We start from the raw sequence: 19,199 nt of genomic DNA, 5'->3' as shown, positions 1-19,199 counted from the left end.
TTGGTCGTAGCCTTCCTCATCTCAGTCCCAAATGGTCTGTCACGTATCCTGCGACTGTGACCTCTTGTTCTAGACCTTCCAGCCAGAAGAAACAACAGCCCTGTCAGAATTTTTTGTTTCAAATCGATCCCATTTCATCCTTGTAAATGTAGGCCCAGTTGACCCAATCACTCCTAATAAAACAAGCGGAAGAGGCGGTAAAGTGGCAGATGAATTTTAACATGCAAAAATATAAGGTAATGAATAATGGGAAGTCAAACGTTCATAGGGAATATCCAACAAATGGGAATATACTAAAACGGGTAGATGAAGTGAGAGATCCTGTATACAAGTACACACGTCCCTAAAGGCAGTAGCTCAAGCCAAGCAGACAAGGTTGCAAAGAAGGCATGCGGAATGCTGTCCTTCATTGGCAGTGATATAGGATATAAAAGTAAGGATGTAATGTTGCAGTTGTATAAAACACTGGTGAGGTCACAACTGGTGTATTGTGTGCATTTCTGGTCACCACATTACACAAAGAACATAATTGCTTCAGAGGAGGTTTACAAGAATGCTGCCAGGGTTAGAAAAGTGTGGCTATGAGGAGAGATTAAATAGGTTGAGGTTATTTTTCTCAAAGGCTGAGGGGTGACTTGATTAAGGTGTACAAAATTGAGGGGAAGAGTTAGAATGGACAAAGTAAAATAGTTTCCGTTGGTGGAGAATTCTGGAACCGGGGACATAAGTTGAAGATAAGTACAGAAAGTGTAGAGGGAACATGAGGAAGAACTTTTTACGCAGAGGGTAGTGGGAATTCGCTGCCCAAGTTGGTGGAGGCAGAGGCCCTATGTATTTTTTTAAAAAGTACCTGGATTGGCACATTAAGCTTTAGGTGCAGGAAGGTGGGATTAGAAAGGGCACCTCCATGTTCTTAGGCTGGCATGGACAAGATGGGCAAAATAGCCTCCTTCTATGCTGTAACTTTTCTATGGTCCCATCCTGTCATCCTAGGAATCAGTCTGCTTAACCTATGCTGGACTCCTTTATGACAAGTATATCCTTTCTTGGAATAAGGAGACCAAATCTGCACACACTACTCCAGGTTTGAGGCACCATAACTAAACCAAGTGAAATAGATTCAGAACCGATGTGGCAGTGAGTGTGCCCACAACTCTGATGAAGGGCCATCTCGACTCAAAACATTGGCTCTATTCTCACCCCGCAAATGCTGCCGGACCTGCTGAGATTTTCCAGCATTTTCTCCTTTTTATGGCAGCACAAAGCTGTGCATCCATGAGGCTCTGTGCATCTTCAACAATAGAATTGTACTCCTCCTCAATCTATAATTTGTTGGCCTAGGGTATCCCTCTTTCTACTAGGATCATCAAGCCAAGTGACCAATCCGTTTTGAGTTTGAAAGAACATGGCAGGAGCAGTACCAGGCATACTTGAAATTATATTATGTTGTAACATGTGTTAGAAGCTTCGCAGTCCTCCCACATGCAGTTGTGAATTGTGTTTAAAAACTGGTGGGAAGAAGAGGCCTCATGATGAAGTCCAGCATGAGTGGTAAAGACAAGGTTATGAAGTATTGACAGTTATTCAGCTTGCATTCCATTTGAGGTTCACACCATCACTGAAGTCAGTCTTCAGCCAATTTGATTAACTCCAGGAAGAAAAGGTTGAGTGTACTGGAAACAGCAAAAGATATAGACACCAGACAATTTCCATTGTAGCCTTTAAAGTCCAGGCTTACTAGCCAAATCTCTAATCAAGCTGTTCCAATATATTTACAGCTTGCAGTTCAACAAAATAGAAAATTTCCTAGCTATGTCCTGTTCGCAAGTAAGCAGGAATAAATCCAAATTGGCCAATGAATGTCTGATTAGGATGACACAAAGATTGGACAGATGGTTAGCGGTGAGACAGTGTCTTGGGCCACGAGAAGACATAAACGGAATGGTCAAATGGATAGATAAGCGGCAGATGGAATTTAACCCTGAAAAGTCTGAGGTGATGCACTTTGGAAGGAATCATTTGACAAGAAAATACTCAATGAATAGTAGGAAACTAGGAAGTTCTGTGGAATAAAGGGACCTTAGCGTGTTTGTCCACAGATCTCAAAGAGAAAGGGCATGTTAGGGTGTTAAAAAAGGCATATGGGGCACATACCTTTATCATTTGGCCTAGATTACAAAAGCAGGAAAGTTATGTTGGAGTTGTATAGAACATTGGTGAGGCCACAGTTTTTTAAGTTTTTAATTTATTAATCACGAGTATGCTTACATTAACACTACAGTGAAGTTATAAGAACATAAGAAATAGGAGCAGGAGTAGGCCATCCAGCCCTTTGAGCCTGCCCCACCATTCAGTGAGATCATGGCTGATCTGTCGCTGCTCAGTTCCACTTTCCCGCTTTCTCCCCATAACCCTTAATCCCCTCTCTTATCAAAAACCCATCAACCCGCGTCTTAAAAATATTTAGCAAGGCAGCCTCCACCACTTCAACGGGCAGAGAATTCCAGAGATTCACCACCCTTTGAGTGAAGAAGTTCCTCCTCAACTCCGTTCTAAACCGCCTCCCCTTTATCTTGAGGCTGTGCCCCCTAGTCCTACTGTCTTTTTTGAGCGGGAAGAGTCTCTCCACCTCTATCCTATCCATCCCATTCATCATCTTATACGTCTCAATGAGATCTCCCCTCATTCTTCTAAACTCTAACGAGTACAAGCCTAGTTTATTCAGCCTCTCCTCATAGCTCAACCCCCTCAACTCCGGTATCAGCCTAGTAAACCTCCTCTGCACTCCCTCCAAGGCCAAAATATCTTTGCGCAGGTGCGGCGCCCAAAACTGCACACAGTACTCCAGCTGCGGCCTCACCAATGCCGTATACAGCTGCAGCAAGACCTCCATACTTTTATATTCAATCCCCCTCGCTATGAAGGCCAGCATCCCATTCGCCTTCCTGACCACCTGCTGCACCTGCAAGCTGGGTTTTTGCGACTCATGCACAAGGACCCCGAGGTCCCTCTGCACCGTCGCCTGCTGCAGTTTTTCGCCCCGTAAGTAATAGTCCTTCCTACCACTACCAAAGTTACTTTGAAATTCCCTGAGTCGGCACAGCCCGGCAGTTGTTCAGGTCAACGCACCTAACTAGCACATCTTTCAGACTGCGGGAGGAAACTGGAGCATCTGGAGGAAACCCATGCAGACACAGGGAGAACATGCGAACTCCACACAGACAGTGACCCACGGCTAGAGTACTGTGCGCAGTTCTGGTTGCCACATTATCGAAAGAATGTGATTGCAACGGAGGGGTTGCAAATGAGATTCACCAGGATGCTGCCTGAGATGGAACATTTGAGTTATGAAGGGAGGTTGCGTGGGTTTGGATTGCTTTATTACAGTAAAAAGTCTGACAACACCAGGTTTTAGTCCAACCGATTTATTTGATAATAGACTCACAAGCTTTCGGGGTTAGCCCCTTCGTCAGGTGAGTCTATTATCAAATAAATCAGTTGGACTAAAACCTGGTGTTGTCAGACTTTTTACTGTGTTTACGCCAGTCCAACGCCGGCATACCCACATCATTGCTTTATTACAGCAGAGGAGATTGAAGGGGTGACCTGAGCAAGGTAGTGAAGATTATGATGTAGACAGAGTGGATAAAGAGCAGCTGTTCCCCTTAGCTGAAGAGTCAGTCATAAGGGGACATAGGTTCAAGGTAAGGGGCAGGAAGTTTGGGAGGGATGTGAGGGAAATCTTTTTTACCCAGAGGGTAGTGATGGTCTGGACTGCACAATCTGTGAGGGTGGTCGAGGCAGGTTTCTTCACATCCTTTTAAAAAGTACCTGGATGAGCACTTGGCACATGATAGCATTCAGGACTATGGGCTAAGTGCTGGCAGATGGGATTAGGTGTGAGTTCAGATGTTTCTAATGCACCGGTGCAGACTTGTGGGCCAAAGGGCCTCTTCTGCACTGCATGATTCTACGATGCTGTCAGTTATCAGCAAAGTGATAGATGTGTTGTCTGTCAACAGTATTATTAAGTGGCTTACTCTCAAATAATCTGCTCACCTAATACTTATTGTGGGTTCTACCAGGACCACTTGACACCAGAGCTCAGTACAGCCTTGTTCCAATCATAAACAAAAGGACTGATTCCCAAAGGTGATATGAAATTGATTGTCATTGTCAAGGCAGCATTTGAGGGAGTGTGGCATGGTGTCATCAAAATTCAAGTCCATGGGAATTGGAAATGGCCTCCACTAGCTGGAGCCATACCCAGCACAAAGGAAGTGTGGTTGAGGCCAATCATCTCAGGCCGGGACATTGTTGTAGGAGTTCTTCAGGGCAATGTACTTGACTCAACCACCTTCTAAGCTGTTTTACCAATGACAATCCTCCATTATAATGTTCAAAGTGGGGATTTTTAATAGCACAGCGATGAGTTCCATTTGCAACAGATAATCGAGCAGTTTGTACCCACACGCAGCAAGGCTTAGGCTAATGTATGATGTGATTACTTGTCACTTAAATGCTAGGCAATCATTATGAACAACTGATAACCTAACCAACTTCCTTTCATGATCAACAGCATTATCATTACCAAATCCTCTACTGTCGTCATCCAAGGAGTCAGCCATACTGTGATTACGAGCACAAGTCAAAAGTTGGATGTTGTGTGATGAATGATTATCTTCCCCCTAACTCCCCAAATATTTCTACCATATACAAGGCTCAAGCCAGTGATGGAGGATAAGGGAAGCACCAATAAAAATCAAAATTCTAAGTTTGACTGACACTCCTTCCAGCATCTAAAATATTCACTCCAAACCATTGGTGTGCAATGAATACTATCCATAAAATGCACTGCAGCAACTCACCAAGGCTTCTTTGACAGCATTTCTCAAACCTGTTCTGATTATCTAGAAGGGCGAGGGTAGCAGAGCATGAGAATGCTATGGTCTGCAGGCACCCTTCTAAGTCATACACTGGGAAATATCTCACTATTCCGTCGTTGGGTCAAAATCCTGCAACGTTTCCTAATAACGTAACTTTGGGAGAACCTTCAACACAGTCTGCAAAATTTCAAGATGGCGGCTCGTCACCACCTACGAGAGGGCTACGAAGAATGAGTAATAAGTGCTGGCCTAGCCATTGCACGCAACTCATGAATAGACTGTAAGAAGCAAATGCATTACTTTTCTGAAAGTATTCTTCCTTCTGTTTCAGGTTGTTCACCCAAAGTCAGATGATCAGCGAACTAGATTACAGGAAGCCTGTAAGGACATCCTTCTGTTCAAAAATCTCGACCAGGTAAGTTACCATAATTTAGCATGCTTACATTTGTATTTTGTAATCATCTGAGCACTGAATAAGCCTCAGCTATTTACTTGTATGTTATTTTAGATATTTTTGTGCTTTGAATTATCGTGCATTGATTATGCCACATACTTTGAGACCAGGAGCTGAGATACTTGAGCATTCTCCCCAAATGGAAATATACCAATCTTGACTAGGTTGGATATAACTTGAGGCACTTTAATGATGAGGGGAATTGCTATTGTTCCACATTGGTTTGCACATCACTAGTCTCTCGGTGCTTGCTGCTCAGTGGCACAAAAAGGGACCAGGTATAATGTACCCAGTTTTGCTGACAGTATAAGCACATTGAAGGGATGTAAGCTGTGAGGAGAATATAAAGAGGCTGCAAAGGAATATAGACTGATTAAGTAATTGAGCAAGAACATAACAAATGGTGTATACTGTGAGAAAGTGTGAAATTATCCACATTGGTAGGAGGAATGGAAATGCAGAATTTTTTTATAAAGCGAGAGCCTCATAAATATTCCTTATTGAGAGCGATTTTGGGCATCGCAAGCATTTGTTGCCTACCTCCCGTTGCCTGTCAGGCGATCCTGCGCCTTCCAGAACAGATACAATGCCCTCTCTTGACTCACGCTGGAAAGTGCGTACGTCTGGATATCTGGTGAACTGGATCAGTTTGTGATACCTACTCCACTATGGCCAACTAGCCTGTCAACCCTTAGTGTCCACATATTGCACCAGAATTCAGTCCCATATTATCATCAGAAATGTTTATTGTCTGAAAATGTTCCTTATATTGCATCAACAGTTTTCATTACAAATGTGTATAATGTTGTATAAATTTGCTTAATAAAATTAAAAGCTATATTTTAAGTATGTTTGTGAATTGGTTGCTTGAGAGAAAATGCGATACAGCGTATTTGGAATAGAGAAAGAAACCACTGCATCAGGGCCTGTGTTTCTCTCCTACCCCTCCATGCTTATAAACAATTATTTATGAATTTTAACTTCTAGTCCAGAATGCTTGTGACCATGATACTTCAGGATTTGTAATTTTCAGGAGTATAGGGTAATGTTAGAGTGCCTAAGCACAAGTGTGTAAACTTGTAAGACAAAAAACAGCAACAAAACATTTATAAAGCACAAAGAAAAGTTGTGTTATTTTTCCAAATACTATGTCTTCCATATTTCCAAAGTACTTCATTGTACTAAAATACCAGCTGGCATGCCCTCAGCTTTCCTACCATAAAAGGAGAACATGAAGGAGTATAGATTGGAGGCTCCATCACGAGGGTATCCTACCTCTAAATACTCAATCATCAGGGTCCACGGAACAACAGACCATTAACTTTTATGATCTTCACTGCATCAGAAAGCTGTACTTATGCCGGACTGCTGTTGGGGAAATTTGCCAACTGCTGTTCCCTAATTGTGAAGTAGTTTTGCACCTACCATCTAAAGTCACCACTGCCATAATATCAGGCAGGAGTAGGGCGGCACAGTGGCACATGGTTCGCGCTGCTGTCACACAGTGCCAGGGACCCTGGTTCAATTCCAGCCTCGGGTGACTGTGCAGAACTCTCTCCATCTCTGCTTGGATTTCTCCTGGTGCTCCGGTTTCCTTCCATACACCAAAGATGTGCAGGTTAGGTTGATTAGCGGGGTAAATACTTGGGATTATAAGGAACAGGTCTGGGTGGGATTAGCCCCTTGGTGTCAGGGGGTTACGTGGTGCTACAAGAATAGTGCCTGGGTGCAGACTTGATGGGCCAAATAGCCGCCTCTTGTACTGTAGGGATTCTGAGTAAGCTCCTGAAAGTAACTCTGTTCCACAAAAGGGGGCATGATCATCAATAAACACAAGCTGTTGAAATATGATAAAGAATGACAGAAACAAGTCCAGCATTCACTTCCAAAACTGCTGAAATCGTATTGAGTGTTTGGTTGGAAAATTAGACACTGCTGTGTTTAAACCTGACTGACATCTAAATATAATAGAAACATAGAAGCTAGAAGCAGGAGTAGGCCGTTTGGCCCTTTGAGCCTGATCAGCCATACTGTGGTAGTGAATTCCACACATTCACCACCCTCTGGGTGAAGAAATTTCTCCTCACCTCAGTTCTAAAAGGCTTACCACTTATCCTACTTCTGGACTCCCCCACCATTTTTTCTGAATCTACCCTGTCTAACCCTGTTAGAATTTTTAAAGTTTCTATGAGGTCCCCCCTCACTCTTTTAAACTCCATTGAATATAACCCTAACCAATTTAGTCTCTCCTCATATGAGACCTGCCATCCCAGAAATCAGCCTGGTAAACCTTTGCAGTACTCTCTCTATAGCAGGGACATCTTTTCTCCGATCAGGATACCAAAATTGCACATAATACTCTTGCTGTGGCCTCACCAACACGTTATACAATTGCAGCAAAACATCCCTATCCCTATCCTGAAAGTCTCTTGCTATCAAGGCCAACATACCATTTGCTGGTTTTACTGCCCACTGTACCTGTGCGTTTACTTTCAGCGACTGATGCACAAAAACTCCAAGTTCTCGTGGGTATCCACCTCTCCTAATTCACACTGAGGTAATAACCTGTTTTCCTATTATTGCCAGTCAGAGTAGAAATGACAGGATATACTGGATGAATACATGGCTGACAAAATGGTGTTGGGGGAGGGTTTCAGATACCTGGGGTATTGGGACCGGTTCTGGGGGAGGTGGGATCTGTACAAATCGGGTAGGCTACACCTGAGTATGACTGGACTGATGTCCTCGGGAGACTCTTTGCTACAGTGGGTTTAAACTAATATGCTGGAGGATGGGAACCTATGTCAGGAGTCAAAGAAGGAGGGAGCAAGGACAAAAACAGAGGGTAGAAAAGGGAATAAGAGAAGTTATAGGCAGAGAAACCTGGGACAAAATTCATATGGCAATAGAGAAAAATATTAGGAGCGAGACTAGTGTGTTATGTAATGAGGCGGGTAGAATTAGGGACCTTGCGGTGAAGGATCCTCTTGGGGAGAGTGATCATTGTATGGTGGAGTTTCTGGTGCAGATGGAGGAGGAGAAAGTGGGTTCCCGGACACGCGTCCTTTGTTTGAACAGAGGGGAGTACGGTAGGATGAGAGAAGAATTGGCGAATGTTGACTGGGGGAGCGCGTTGGAAGGTAGGTCTGCTGAGGAGCAGTGGAGGATCTTTAAGGAGATCTTTCTTGGTGCTCAGCAGAAATTTATTCCAATGGTTAAAATGGACCGTAGGAGGAGAGGTAATAAGCCGTGGGTAACGAAGGAGGTGAAGGAAAGTGTTAAATTAAAAGCGGAGGCGTTTAGAGTAGCTAAGAATAGTGGGCGAGAAGAGGATTGGGAGAGGTTTAAATGTCAACAAAGATTGACCAAGAAGTTGATAAAGAAGGGTAGGAGAAACTATGAAGCTGGGCTAGCGCTTAATATGAAAAAGGATAGCAAGAGTTTTTATAAATATATAAAAAGGAAGAGGCTGGCTAGGGTGAACGTTGGACCCTTAGAGGATGAGAGGGGGGACTTAGTGGTAGGGGATGGGGTAATGGCTGAGGTCTTGAATAACTTTTTTGTTTCGGTCTTCACAGAGGAGGACGTGAATAATTTGTCGGGTGTTAGCGATGGAAAGGTGGTAGGACTGGAGGGTCTCAATGACATTATTGTTACTAGAGAGGCGGTGCTCGACAGACTGGAGGGACTGATTGTGGACAAGCCCCCAGGACGGGATGGAATGCATCCGAGGGTTCTGAAAGAAATGGCGGAGATGATAGTGGATGCCTTGATGGTTATTTTCCAAACGTCGCTGGATTCCAGAGAAGTGCCGGAAGATTGGAAAGCGGCGAATGTTACGCCGTTGTTTAAGAAGGGTGGCAGGCAAAAGGCAGGGAATTATAGGCCGGTTAGTTTAACGTCTGTTGTAGGTAAAATGTTAGAATCCGTCATCAAGGAGGAAATAGCGAGGCATCTTGAGGGGAATTGCTTGATAGAGCAGACGCAGTACGGTTTCGTTAAGGGGAAGTCGTGACTGACAAATTTATTGGAGTTTTATGAGGATGTGTCTAGGGCGGTGGATAGAGGAGAGCCGGTGGATGTGGTCTTACTTGATTTTCAGAAGGCGTTTGACAAGGTACCTCACAAGAGGTTATTGCAGAAGGTAAGGGGGCATGGAGTTGGGGGTAGGGTGTTAGCGTGGATAGAGGATTGGTTGTCAAATAGGAGGCAGAGAGTGGGGGTTAATGGGTGCTATTTGGATTGGCAGTTGGTGACTAGTGGAGTGCCCCAGGGGTCGGTGCTGGGGCCTCAGGTATTTACCATTTATACAGATGATCTGGAGGAGGGAACCGAGTGCATGGTGTCGAAATTTGCTGATGACACCAAGATTGGTGGAATGGCAAATTGCGCGGAGGGTCTGCAGAAGGATCTAGATAGGCTGGGCGAATGGGCCAGGAACTGGCAAATGGAATTTAATGTTGGCAAGTGCAAGGTGGTCCACTTTGGTAGGAAGAATGGTAGGAAGGACTATTACTTAATTGGCGAAAAACTGCAGCAGGTGATGGTGCAGAGGGACCTCGGGGTCCTTGTGCATGAGTCGCAAAAACCTAGCCTGCAGGTGCAGCAGGTGGTCAGGAAGGCTAATGGGATGCTGGCCTTCATAGCGAGGGGGATTGAATATAAAAGTAGGGAGGTCTTGCTGCGGCTGTATAGGGCATTGGTGAGGCCGCAGCTGGAGTACTGTGTGCAGTTTGGGTCGCCGTACTTACGCAAGGATATTTTGGTCTTGGAGGGAGTGCAGAGGAGGTTTACTAGGCTGATACCGGAGTTGAGGGATTTGAGCTATGAGGAGAGGCTGAATAAACTAGGCTTGTACTCGTTAGAGTTTAGTAGAATGAGGGGAGATCTCATTGAGACGTATAAGATGATGAATGGGATGGATAAGATAGAGGTGGAGAGACTCTTCCCGCTCAGAAAGGACAGTAGGACTAGGGGGCACAGCCTCAAGATAAAGGGGGGGGCGGTTTAGAATGGAGTTGAGGAGGAACTTCTTCACTCAAAGGGTGGTGAATCTCTGGAATTCTCTGCCCGTTGAGGTGGTGGAGGCTACCTCGCTAAATATTTTTAAGACGCGGGTTGATGGGTTTTTGATAAGCGAGGGGATTAAGGGTTATGGGGAGAGGGCGGGAATGTGGAACTGAGCCACGACAGATCAGCCATGATCTTATTGAATGGCGGGGCAGGCTCGAAGGGCTGGATGGCCTACTCCTGCTCCTATTTCTTATGTTCTTATGAGACAAACATTGTTAAAAAGACAAGCTTAAAGACTCTGTGCCTCAATGCGCGGAGCATTTGCGATAAAGTGGATGGATTAATCACGCAGATTGCTTTTTCATGCCAATTTGTATGCTGCTTCCTTAAACCTGACATTAACTCTAATTTCCCTTGTAAACCATGGTTGGCCACAATTCCCTTCCCACTCTTGCACCAAACAGGAATAACCAACTTTTATTCATTCTTTAATTTCCTGCCATTGCCTGTCCACTGTCTTTCAGTAATGTTTCCCAGTCTATTATGGCCAATTTATGCTTCATACCTTCACAGTTACCTTTATTGAGATTCAGGACCCTGGTCTAGGAATCAATTACATCACTATCCACCTTGACAAAGAATTCTACCATGTTATAGATGAAACTGGAGCTCATCCAAAGTTCTGCTGCGTGTATCCAATGCTCACCAAGGCCCATTCATCATACACCCCCATGCTTGCTAATCTGTGTTGGCTCCTTTCTGACAGCACCTCGCTTTTAAAATGTCGTTGTACTTTTCAGACCTTCCCATGGCCTTGTCCCTCCCTATCTTGGTCACTTCTTTCAGCCTGAGAACTCTGAGATCTCTACACTCTTCGAATTCTGGCCTCTTGGCTTTTGCAGATTTTTACCGTTGTGCCATTAGTGTCTCTGTTTTGTCTCCACGGCCTGGAATTTCCTTCCTGCCTCCCTCTACTTATCTTTAAGACATTCCTTAAAATCTGTTATTTTGATCTAAGCTGTCCTAATAATTTCATGTGATAGCCTCAGTATTTCAAGTTTCTGTAAAGCACCTTTGGTTGGCTTGCTACTTTATAGTTGCTATATAACTTGAGCTTGTTGTTGTGACATTAATGATGGATGAGTTTTAATCCTTGAATATCATCAGAACTAAGTCTGGTTCTGTTCAGCCGTGTATGATTTCTGGGAATTGCAGGATGTAAATTGAGTGTGGGTCTCAGCTAAGTTAGTACTGCTTTTAGCTTCTTAGACTGAGTGGCTAATTCAGCACAAATTGGCATTTGAAAGTTTGGTCTACTTCATCTGAAGATTAGCTACTCATCTATAAAGCAGCTCAGCCATTGAGGAACCTGTTTATCTTGACCTGAAATAAAATGCCCAATTTTGTTTATTTTGCTAGTTGAAAGTCCTGTCTTTGTTCTCCCTGTTCTTGTCAAATTTTGTGAATTAACCGTTGGTGGAAAATATGATTGGACACATTTGACAGAAGATATAATTGAAAATTTTCAGTTGTCTTTTTTACTTCTGAAAGTAGGCTCTATAAGGCAGTTTAAAGTTGAGTAGATAAATACATTTTTTAAATTTTAAGTCCATCACTCAAACCAGCCTCTCATTCATTGGCGCTGTCCACACTTCCCACTGCCTCAGAAAAGCAGCCAGCGTAATCAAGGACCCCAGACACACACATACACACACTTCCAACATTCTTCCATTGGGAAAAAGATACAAAAGTCTGAGGTCACGTACCAACCAATTCAAGAACAGCTTTTTCCCTGCTGCCATCAGACTTCTGAATGGACTTACCTTGCATTAAGTTGATCTTTCTCTACACCCTAGCTATGACTAACACTAGATTCTGCACACTCTCCTTTCCTTCTCTATATGCAGTATGTATGTTTTGTCTGTATAGTGTGCAAGAAACAATACTTTTCACTGTCTATTGACACGTGACAAAAAGTGCTCAGTTATTAACCCAGGGTCATGTTACTGGGGATTTTTTTTGGCAACGAGTGACTTGCTGGAAACAATGAGGATATTATGTTCATTAACGTCACAGACTCTTTCATGTGGACTCCTTAAACAATATGTGCTCCCATTGTCTTCTCTGATGTAGAGCAGCACAATGTAATTATTCAGTATCACTTTACACATGTTTTCAAGATTTCTCCCAGAAATTGTCTGCAAAAATGCTCCTCTTTAATCAAAGGTTTTATTAAACATTTGTCATTTTGAGAAAAAATGAACAGTTAATTGAAATTTTGTCTAGAAAATGAAGAATCAAAATATTTTGTCTCTCCTGCTTGCTGACTTAGTAGTAGGAAGGAATTACAGGTCCCTAATTCACCCAAACCTCTGTGCACTGTTTACATAACAAATATGTTGATTTGACTGCTGTTGTAGAATTTATCAAAACCCATTTAGACTAAGATTGCTACTTCTGGTTTCCCTTGTTTTTACTCTAGGTACAGATTTTGCTTTGCATATTTCAACTGGAAATAAAACTGATAATATTTACAGAAAGTATTGGTTCAAATTTTATCAGCACACGTAATTCCTGTAAATCCATGCTGAACTGTGACTTAAGGCCTTATGTTAATCATAGGATACAGGAGAAGAATCAGGCCATTTGTCCCATGTCTGCTCCACCATTCGATCCTGGCTGATAAGTTTCTCAATCTCATTCTCCTGCCTTTTCCCATAACTTTTGATCCCCTTACCAATCAAGAACCTAACTCTTTCTCAAAATACACTTAATGAGCTGGTCTTCACATTTTTGGTGGCAATGAATGCCACAAATTCACCACCCTCTGATAAAAGAAATTTGTTATCATCTTGGTTCTAAAGCATTGTCCCATTTCTCTGAGGCTATGCCCTTGAATCCTAGTGATGTTTTGCATGCTTTAAAAGAAGGATCAAGGATCTTGTGTAGGTGAAGGTAGTATGCCAGCCTTGAGGAGGACATTTAAATCCAGAGCAGATTTTTGTTTTAGTTAACTAAGGTCAAAAATATTGATAAAACTCAACTTTTAGTAAACCAGAAAGAAATATTTTACTAGCTCTTTTTCATACCAAGTTATGAAAGCAGAAAAACTGCATTCCTCTGTAACACCAGCTTTAGTCAAGATGTTTCGTTTACATCTTGGCAAAGCCCTGTTCTTCAGGTAATGCTGGGTTGAACATCTAATGGGGCATTGTGGCTTATTCTAAAGATGATACATCTAATAAGATGTGTGAAATTTGAATCTAGAATCTTCTGACCCAGAGAGCACTTATTTGCTTTCCTATTTAGACAAGGTGGGTTCCCAGTTTCAGTACTCATTCACTTGGTTGCTTATTTATCAAGCCCAGATGTTCCTTCTGAGCCCATCTGCTCTGACTGCCCTGAGTACTTCTCACCTTGTTCCTGGCATGTGAAATGCTTTGTCTCATTAGGAACCTGAGTAGTTAACAGATTGCTGAGAGGTTAAAGAAGGAAGTGAATGTAACAAATTTTAATTCTTGTCAGTGTTAAAATCTAAAGTGTTCAAAGGTAAATGTAAAATGGGTGCACAAAATATAGTGAATAAATTTGGTACAAATTGCTACCTGGCCAAAGGAAGGGCAGGACTAGGTCTTAAATATTTTTAAGTACAAGGTGTTCAGAAAAGATGGGAAAGGAAGTAAACATAGGAAATTGGAGCAAGAGGAGACCATTTGGCCCTTTGAGCCAACTCCACCATTTATGATGATATGGCTGATCATGTGAACACACACCCCCCCCAATATCCTTTGATCCTCGTTGTGCCAAGTGCTATATATATATAATCGCTTCTTGAAAAAGAAGAGCATTGTAATGCTGGAGAAAGAGGATGTCCCAAAGGATTCAAGGGTAGAATCAATTTAACTAGAACAAAGAAGACACAATTAAATTCCGTGGTTTAGTCTGTAGACTTCCAACTAGTGGGAAGGATTTGGAGGAACAAATCTGCATGGAAATTGTGAAGAGATTGAAATATTCGAGTTGTTATACGGGGGACTTCAATTACTCAAATGTGGATTAGGACAGCGGTACTGTAAAGGGCAGAAGGGGCAAACGTTTCTAGGCTGTTCTGTAAAGTTATCTACAGCAGTATGTGTCCTGTTGAACAGGAAAGGATGCATTGTTGGACCTCTTTCTTGGAAACAAGGTGGGCCAAGTAGATCAGTTATTAGTGGGGGAACCTTTAGGAGGCAATGATCATTGTATCATAAGGTTTTGGATGATGGTAAAAATGGGCAATCCAGAGTACAAATAATTAACAGGGGAGAGCAGATTTCAAGAGTAGAGCTGAACTGAACAGACAGAAATGAAAGGTCGGCAGGAAAAATTGTAACTGAACAATGGGGTTCTTTCAAAAAAGAAATAGTTCGGCACAGACAAGGTATATTACCTCTAAATGGAAAGGTAGGACAAACTATTCCAGAGTTTCCTGGGTGAAAAGGGAAATTGAAATTAAGATAAAGCAGGAAAATGTATGTCAAGTGTCAGGTAGAAAATACAGTTGAGAACCAAGAGGAATACAAAGTTAAGTAGGGAGGTGAAAGAGCATAACATAGAAATGAAGAGGGATTATGAGAAAACACTGTCAGCCAACATAAAGTGAAATCCCAAAGACTCTACTTGTTATGGTTCAGGTCAAAAACTTCACAATGTTTTATGAAGCCCACCTGGATTAACATTTGAAATATTATGTATAATTCTGATTTCCACAGTACTGGAAGGATGTTGTTGCATTGGAAAGAGTGCTGAAGTAATTTACCAGGATGTTGCCTGGTTTGGAGGATATGAATTTTGAAGAAAAATTGAACAAACTTGAATTGTTTTCATTGGAGTGTCGGAGGATGAGGGAGGACATGATCGGGGTTTACAAGCTTATGACAGATTTGGATACAGTAGATGGTCAGAGTCTTTTTCCCAGGGTCAAAGGGTTCATTGCTCGGGGCATAGGTTGAAAGTGAGGGGGGGAAGTTGAAAAGGCATGTAAAGGGAAAATTTTTCAGAGGGTGGTGAATGCCTGGGGTTATGGACTATGTAGAAGCAAGAAAATATTAGATTAGAGAGACATCTGTGTCAGCACGGACTTGGTGGGCTGAAGGGCCTGATCCTGTGCTGTATTGTTCTTTGCACAAGTTGGTGGAGTGGGCAGGTAGGCAGCTGATTAATTTCAATGTGGAGAAGTGTGAAGTGACGCATTTTGGTAGGAAGACGACGGAGCGGTAATATTAAATAAGGGGTAAAATTCTTAAAAGGGTGCAAGAGCAGAGTGACCAGAGTATACATGTGCCTATATCATTGAAGGTGGTAGGACTGGTGGAGAGCAGTTAATAAAGCATAAAACATCCTGGGCTTTATTTATTGGGACAAAGAGTATAGGAGCCTGGAGATTTTGCCGAATTTGTATTATTTAAGCCTCAGCTCGAGTATTGTCTAATGTTCTGGGTAGAGGACGTGATGGGCCACGTAGAGGAAGGGTGCAGAGTGTGCAAGAAAGGTTTGTGAGAATGGTTCCAGGGATGTGAAACTTCAGTTTTAAGGATAGATGGGAGTGGTTGAAATTTTTCTCCTTAGAGAGAAGAGATGTTCTAAATCATAATGGTGCTGGACAGGGTAGATAAGGAGAAACTGTTCCTGCTCGCAAAAGGACTGAGAACAAGACGGCACAGATTTAGTGGTTTTCACAGGAAACAAATTTGATGCGAGAAACATCTTCTTCACACAGCGAATGGTTGGGCTCTAGAAAACACTGCCTGGAAGTGTGATGGAGGCATGTGAACATATGGATTAGAGCAGGAGTAGTCCCTTCAAGTTGACTACACCATTGAGAGACTGTAGATCAAACTTTACCTCTCCAACCTTTCCTTATAGATCAACCTGCCTGTTCCTGGTATTATTCTCATAAACTTTCTCTAAACTGCTTCTAGTGCATTTACATCCTTCCTTAAATAAGGTGACCAGTACTGTACACAATACTCCGAATGTGGCCTCACCGATGCCCTGTACTCCTGAAGCATAATCTCCCTTGTTTTGTAATCTATTCCCCTCACGATAAATGACAACATTTGATTAGCTTTTCTAATTTGTGTAACTGCGTGCTATCTTTTTGTGATCATGCATTGGGAGACCTAGATCCCTCCTCCTCAGAGCTCTGCAATCTCTCACCACTTAGATAATTTTTTTTATTCTTCTGCCAAAATGGGTATTTTCACATTTGTCCATATGCTCCATTTGCCAGATTTTTGCCCACTTGCTTAACCTGTTAGTGTCCCTTTGCAGCTTTCTTGGGCCCTCTTCACAATTTACTTTCCGACCTATCTTTGTGTCGTTAGTGAATTAGCAATCATACATTCAATCCCTTCATCCAAGTCATTTATAGAAATGTAAAAAGTTGAGACCCCATCACGCATCCATATGGCACATTACTCATTACATCAGATTTGAAGCATTCAAGAGGGCAGTCGATTATTTGAAGAGAAAAAATGTGCACAAGGAAAGGCAAAAGAGAATGGCACTAAGTCATAATGCTCACCTTGGAGAGCCAGTGCAAACGCAATGAGCCGAATGGCGGCCACTTGCATTGTAATAATTCTGTAACGTAACAGAGTCTTAGTGCGAGGAATGGAATTCTAAGCCAGCGATGGATGACTAAAAGGCTCAGATGGAAAGATGGGTTCTGAGAAGCTTTATAAAAGGATGTTAGAAAAGATAAGTAATGAGGCTTGGTAAAAGCCTGGAAATCCATTAGCCTGGTCTAACAACTGAGCCCCAGGGAAAGCACTATTTAATTGGCAGCTCAGGCTCTATGACTATGCTGTCACTTTCACAATTTTTATTTGCAGTAAAGGTAGAAGTTTCAAGTGCTTGTATTTTCTACTATTGATAGGTTAAAGGATCTGGAGTGTTGGTGCTTTTATTGAACTGCAGTAAATAGTTTTTCTAAAGTGGAAAGATATTAATGACTTTTTAACTCCTAGTTTGCTTATGCTCCAACTATAGGGATCATTGGGTCTATAGAGTGCATATTTGATGAATGGCATGTGTGTACAATAGCTTGGCTTGGGGCTGTTAGGGATGGGTTAAGCCATCAGCCAAAATAGTTCAGTTGGGAGAGTGTTATACTAAGGAGCTCAAGGCCCCTGGCTTCAGTTCTGGGTTTTGGAGTGCAACCGGACCTTGGTTCCCTTTGCTATCTCCAAATTCTCACTGCTTTGCCTGGCAAGGACATGATGGGCTGAAAGGCCTCTTTCTGCATTCTAAAACTATGCCTCTGAAGGGTTGTTGCAGAAAACGAATAAGGGATGGATAGGGGACATACCTTGGCATGGGGTGCATGTGAAGGCATGAAGGATATTGGAGGAGGGTGGAGGGGCATGAGGTGAGATGGCTGGTCATGAGGTTTATGTGCGGCACATTGCAGAGTGGAAGGGTTGGAGAGCCTTTATTATAACTGGAACAATGTGCCACTGTACTAAGGTGGGCCTGTTACATAGCCTTACCTGAGTGTAGTCTGCGGCACTTTCTCCTGACTGCTGAGAACTTTCCCAACGCTCGCTGCCTCTGGTAACCTAATTTTTCCGGCTGAGATGATCTTTCTGAAGAGGGTGTCAGTGGTGTTTGGATCGAAGAAGTGATAATGGCAGGAGCGTTACTACAAAAGTAGCAAGTGTTTTTGATGGTAAAAGTTTGGAGCTTCGGAACTCAGATTTGAACAGGATGGAATGTTTTTGCACAATTGGTTTTACTTTGGCTGAGAGGGATGCAATCTGGAGAAATGTTTGTGAGCCATAAGAATTGGGAGCAGGGGTAGGCCATTTGGCCCCTTGAGCCTGCTCTGCCATTCAGTAAGATCCTGGCTGATCTTTTCGTAGACTCAGCTCCACTTACCCACCTGCTCACCATAATCCTTAATTCCTTTACTGTTCAAAAATCTATCTTTGTCTTATAAACATTCAATGAGGTAGCCTCAACTGCTTCACTGGACAGGGAATTTCTACAGATTCACAACCCTTGTGTGAAGAAGTTCCTCCTCAACTCAGTCCGAAATCTGCTGCTCCTTCTTATGAGGCCAAGCCCCCTGGTTCTAGTTTCACCGCCAGTGAAAACAACCTCTCTGCTTCTATCTTATCTATTCCCTTCATAATTTTATATGTTTTTATAAGATTCCCCCCCTCATTCTTCTGAATTCCAAAGAGTATAGCCCCAGTCTACTCATTCTCTCCTCATAAGCTAACCCTCTCAATTCCGGAATCAACCTTGTGAATCTCTTCTGCACCACCTCTAGTGCCAGTGTATCCTTTCTCAAGTAAGGAGACCAAAACTGTACACAGTACTCCAGGTATGATCTCACCATCACCTTACACAGCTGCAACATAATCTTGCTGTTTTTAAACTCCATCCCTCTAGCAATGAAGGACGACATTCCATTTTGCCTTAATTACCTGCTGCACCTGCAAACCAACTTTTTGTGATTCATGCACAAGGACGCCCAGGTCCCTCTGCACAGCAGCATGCTGCAATTTTTTACCATTTAAATAATAGTTCATTTTGTTATTCCTGCCAAAATGGATGACCTCACATTTACTAACATTGTACTCCATCTGCCAGACCCTTACCCACTCACTGGGACTATCTATATCCCTCTGCACACTTTGCTCTACAACTCATCTTCGTATCATCTGCAAACTTTGACACACTACATTTGGTCCCCAACTCCAAATCATCTATGTAAATTGTGAACTATTGCAATCCCAACACTGACCCCTGAGGCACACCACTCATTACTGATTGGCAACCAGAAGAAAAGTCCAGCA

The 19,199-nt window shown here is 42.7% G+C and overlaps 1 protein-coding gene across 1 annotated transcript in view; it reads left to right on the top strand.

Annotated features, from left to right (window-relative positions):
* prkar2aa (protein kinase, cAMP-dependent, regulatory, type II, alpha A) overlaps nt 1-19,199 on the top strand; it is a 246,097-nt gene that overhangs the window by 137,331 nt on the left and 89,567 nt on the right. Inside the window, exon 4 of the mRNA XM_080218686.1 lies at nt 5,218-5,301. Within this exon, the coding sequence (XP_080074812.1) occupies nt 5,218-5,301 (84 nt within the window). The remainder of the gene's footprint in view (nt 1-5,217; nt 5,302-19,199) is intronic.

The sequence above is a fragment of the Carcharhinus amblyrhynchos genome, chromosome 3, assembly GCF_965287045.1.
Source record: "Carcharhinus amblyrhynchos chromosome 3, sCarAmb.v2.hapA, whole genome shotgun sequence".
In the NCBI taxonomy this organism is placed as follows: Eukaryota; Metazoa; Chordata; class Chondrichthyes; order Carcharhiniformes; family Carcharhinidae; genus Carcharhinus; species Carcharhinus amblyrhynchos.
Note: the sequence above shows the minus strand (reverse complement) of the source record. Positions and strands in the feature narration are given on the sequence as shown.